A 3891-nucleotide genomic window follows, 5' to 3' on the forward strand; every position below is an offset into this window, starting at 1 on the left:
GATAAATATAATTTAGGATACAGTTGTAGTAAATAAAGCGGGAATAATTGGTGTTGGTGTTTTTTGTTATTTAAAAAAAAATGTTTTTATTAATAATGAATTTTTGTGGCTATACTCAAACTTCCAATCATTATGCGCTCCACACTCCTATCCAGTAGGTGGCGGGAATGCACCATTTAAGTTGGTTTGCCAACCGCCATTAACACCAGAAGAAGAAGAGAAGCAGTTTGTCATTGGTAGTCAACTAATAGGATAGTAATGGTCCACTGAAAACATTTCATCACAGCAGCGCGCTAGATGGCGTTGTTGTACCACGTGCGCTCACATTATGCGCGCCCGGACCTTCCAGAATGCATTGCGGCTGCTAGTGCGGTTAGCCTGCGCTGACCTGTGCACATTCGGCGTTTTACACACGGCGTCAGGTTGTCTTCAGTTTTATAGTTTGTCTTAAGCGATATGCCTCCGAAAAAGCCAGCTCAGGTTGCAGGCAATAAGAAAACCCAAGAGAAGAAAAAAGAGAGGATCATTGAGGTGAGATTTGCGGCGTTTTTGCACTCATGCAGCACGCTGAACTCTGGGCCTTGTGCTCTGATTCACTCACTAGCGCATTTTAGAAGCTCCCAATGACATATAAATCCTAAAATGAATGGAATAACATGGATAAGCAGTCATAAATTAGTTTAATAGGGTTAGGCTAAACTGTCAGACTGTTATTGTCAACGTAGTGGTGAATAAAGATGCAATGATGATGTGAAATGAGCCAGTCTACTGCTAGTATGCCACATTCAGGATGTCTTAAAACGTAGTGAGCTGTCCATCTAGACAGTATTTTTAGCTATCATAGGGCTCGTTTGATTTTAATGTGCTAAGATGGTTAACCGTTTGAGTGCTCATTAGGATTTGAGCCACAGTGATCTGGCAATTCTTTTTTTTATGTTGGTTATGTGTTGTTAGTCAGCCTTCTGAGTACCTGTGAACATTTGTGCTGTGTATGTATATTCATCATAATTTTTATAGAACAATTGGCTTGCTTGAAACAATATGGCTTTTAATGTTGGCCTTATTTTGTAAGCATCACATGCTGTTCTGATTATGTACTCTATTAGTTTTGGTATGGGCCGTTTTTAAAATAATTGTCATTGTTACTGTGAATTGGAATTGTTTCTGGCAGGATAAAACATTTGGACTGAAAAATAAAAAGGGAGCTAAACAACAGAAGTTTATCAAAGCTGTGACACAGCAGGTCAAGTATGGACAGCAGAATTCACGGCAGGTAATGACTGTAATGTTGATTTTAGTTTTTTTTTTTTTATCTTAAGTTTGAATTCCCAAACCAGTGCTCCAAAAGTCTGCATGTGTTTTGTTTTATTTGTAGATTGCTTCTGAAGCTGAAAAGAACAAAAAGAAGGATGACAAGGAGTTGAACGAGCTCTTTAAGCCAGTGGTGGCAGCTCAGAAAGTAAGCAAAGGTAACTGGTCCATCAAATGACGGACAACTTTATTTGAAACTTTTCTCTGAATCTTGCACCTTAAAGGTCCCCTGAAATGCTTAGAAACACGCAGTTACTCTGTGTTGACGTAATTTTAACTGAAACAGGAAGACAGGGTGGGACATATCAAGCAGCCCTGCCCCTTTTTAAAATAGCCAATAGCGTTCTTTTATATCACAGCTTGGGCTAGAGCTGTTCAGAGCCGTTGAGCTCTGTAAAGCCGCATTTGACAGGGTATGCCAGCCACAATCTCATCCATATTGCTATTGAAATATAGCATTCTGTGTAGAATTCAAATATCTCCGATACATTTTGTGATCCACTCCGTGCTATCGTGTCTCTGGACCGGAGCAGAGTGTGTGTGCGTTGCGGTGGTTAGCGTGACACAGCGCGAAACTAGACTTCTTTTTTTCCTCAATGTTTCCTCAATAGTGCACTACGTGCCATTCACTGTACAGAAAATACTAATTCTGTGGACAAGAGACCGATTTCAGCTGCGGCTTCAGTGTCTATTTTATAGTGTAGGGGGCGGGCGCTTCAGATTCTAGAGAGCATTTGATTGGACAAAGTTTGATGAGAAGCTGAAGTACGATGTGACGTCAAAAAATCTTTAAGCCGTTTTGGCGGAAGTGACGAACTGCAATCTTTGAATGCTTATATCTTCTAAATGCGAATTTTGTCACTGTTTTGGAGCACACTGCCTTATAGATAACCTTAAGACTAACATATTGATACTAACACCCAAAAAACTTTAATTTTGATTTCATGGGGACTTTAAGTCTAATCATGGGTGCATTTTCCAAAAGCATTGTTAACCAGCTTTGGTATTAATAAACACAGTTTAACGATTCAGTGTTTTTTCAAAACCAAAGTTTGCAAACAGCATCGCAACAGCTGACAGCTTTTGACGTGTGGTTAGAAGCATAGTTTCTTGTTAGTATGACATGTAGACCATGCTCTTGAAGCTAGCATGCAGTACAATCTATACCTTTCTAGTTTGTCAAGAGAATAACAGCACAGCTTTTGAAGAGTGCGCATGTGTACCCAGGGGAACACCGGAGTATGATGTAAGAGGGAATCAGTGATTAAATCAAACACCTGTAAATAAAGCAAAACAATGGAGAAAAAAAAATAGCAAGGTAGTTCTTGGATGTCATGTTTATTTACAGCAATCTCAAACCGATTAATTAGCAGAAGTTATTACTCCATCACCTCCAGATCTATATTGTTGAACCACTGCTAGTTAAGCAGTGAATTACGAGATTATTGTATGGGAAACGCACCCAAGTGCAACTGTATATTTTATAGCCTACTGTATGTGTAACTTTTGTCCTAGCTTGTTTTCTGTAGCTCTGTGATGAGTAAGACTGTTCTGCTTTGGAATGATCAATGCCCAGCTGTATGTTTTGCTCTTCTGTTCCATTCTTTGATCATCTTCGTGATTTTTCTGTTATTCTGTTTCATTTCAGGTGTTGATCCCAAGTCTGTGCTGTGTGCTTTCTTTAAGCAAGGCCAGTGTACCAAAGGTGATAAGTGTAAATTCTCTCATGACCTCTCCTTAGAAAGGAAATGTGAGAAAAGAAGTGTGTATGTGGATGGCAGAGATGAAGATCTGGAGAAAGGCGAGTCACATATTTAGCATGATATTATGTACATTAAAACATTTTAAAGCATAATCTATTGCGTAATGGCAAGGTTTCCATTGGATTTTGGAATTTACATTATTGGAACTATTGCTTCTGTTTTTAGTTGTTGGAATTAATGTCAAAGATTTTTTAAATTATTTTAAAGGGGTCATATGATGCTTTTTTAAAGATCATTATTTTGTGTATTTGGTGTAACAGAATATGTTGACATGCTTTAATGTTCAAAAAACACATTATTTTTCAAATACTGTACATTATTGTAGGTCCTCTATGCCCCGCCTCTCTCAAATGCTTCGTTTTCTACAAAGTCCCTCCTTCCGACAAGTGCAGTCTGCTCTGATTGGCCAGCTGACCCAGTGCATTGTGATTGGCCGAACACCGCAAGCACTCGTCGGAAATGTAACGCCCCTTACCATAATCATGAGCTTCATCTTTCAAAATAAATGTAAAGACAGAGCCCGAAAGGGGAACAGAGTCGCGTGACAGACACAGTGATGAAGCTGGTATGTGTTTGTGATGTGACCCCCCTCTCTCTCTCTCTCTCGCTCTCGCTCTCTCTCTCTCGCTCTCTCTCGCTCGCTCGCTCGCTCTCTCGCTCGCTCGCTCTCTCTCTCGCACTCTCGCGCGCTCTCTCTCTCGTGCGCTCTCTCTCTCGCGCGCTCTCTCTCTCTCGCACTCTCTCTCTCTCGCGCTCTCTCTCTCTCTCGCGCTCTCTCTCTCTCTCTCTCTCTCTCTCTCTCTCTCTCTCTCTCACT

General features: G+C 40.5%; 1 protein-coding gene across 2 annotated transcripts in view; it reads left to right on the top strand.

The window, feature by feature from the left end:
• Positions 1-281: 281 nt before the first annotated feature.
• Positions 282-3891, top strand: part of LOC107672221 (zinc finger CCCH domain-containing protein 15-like) — a 7378-nt gene continuing 3768 nt past the window's right edge. For both annotated transcript variants that reach the window (XM_016465314.1, XM_016465323.1), the window contains exons 1-4: positions 282-531; positions 1172-1273; positions 1376-1469; positions 2960-3112. In XM_016465314.1, the coding sequence (XP_016320800.1) occupies positions 457-531; positions 1172-1273; positions 1376-1469; positions 2960-3112 (424 nt within the window). In that variant the 5' untranslated portion in view covers positions 282-456. The remainder of the gene's footprint in view (positions 532-1171; positions 1274-1375; positions 1470-2959; positions 3113-3891) is intronic.

Source organism: Sinocyclocheilus anshuiensis, unplaced genomic scaffold, assembly GCF_001515605.1.
Source record: "Sinocyclocheilus anshuiensis isolate Anshui unplaced genomic scaffold, SAMN03320099.WGS_v1.1 scaffold986, whole genome shotgun sequence".
Taxonomy (NCBI): Eukaryota; Metazoa; Chordata; class Actinopteri; order Cypriniformes; family Cyprinidae; genus Sinocyclocheilus; species Sinocyclocheilus anshuiensis.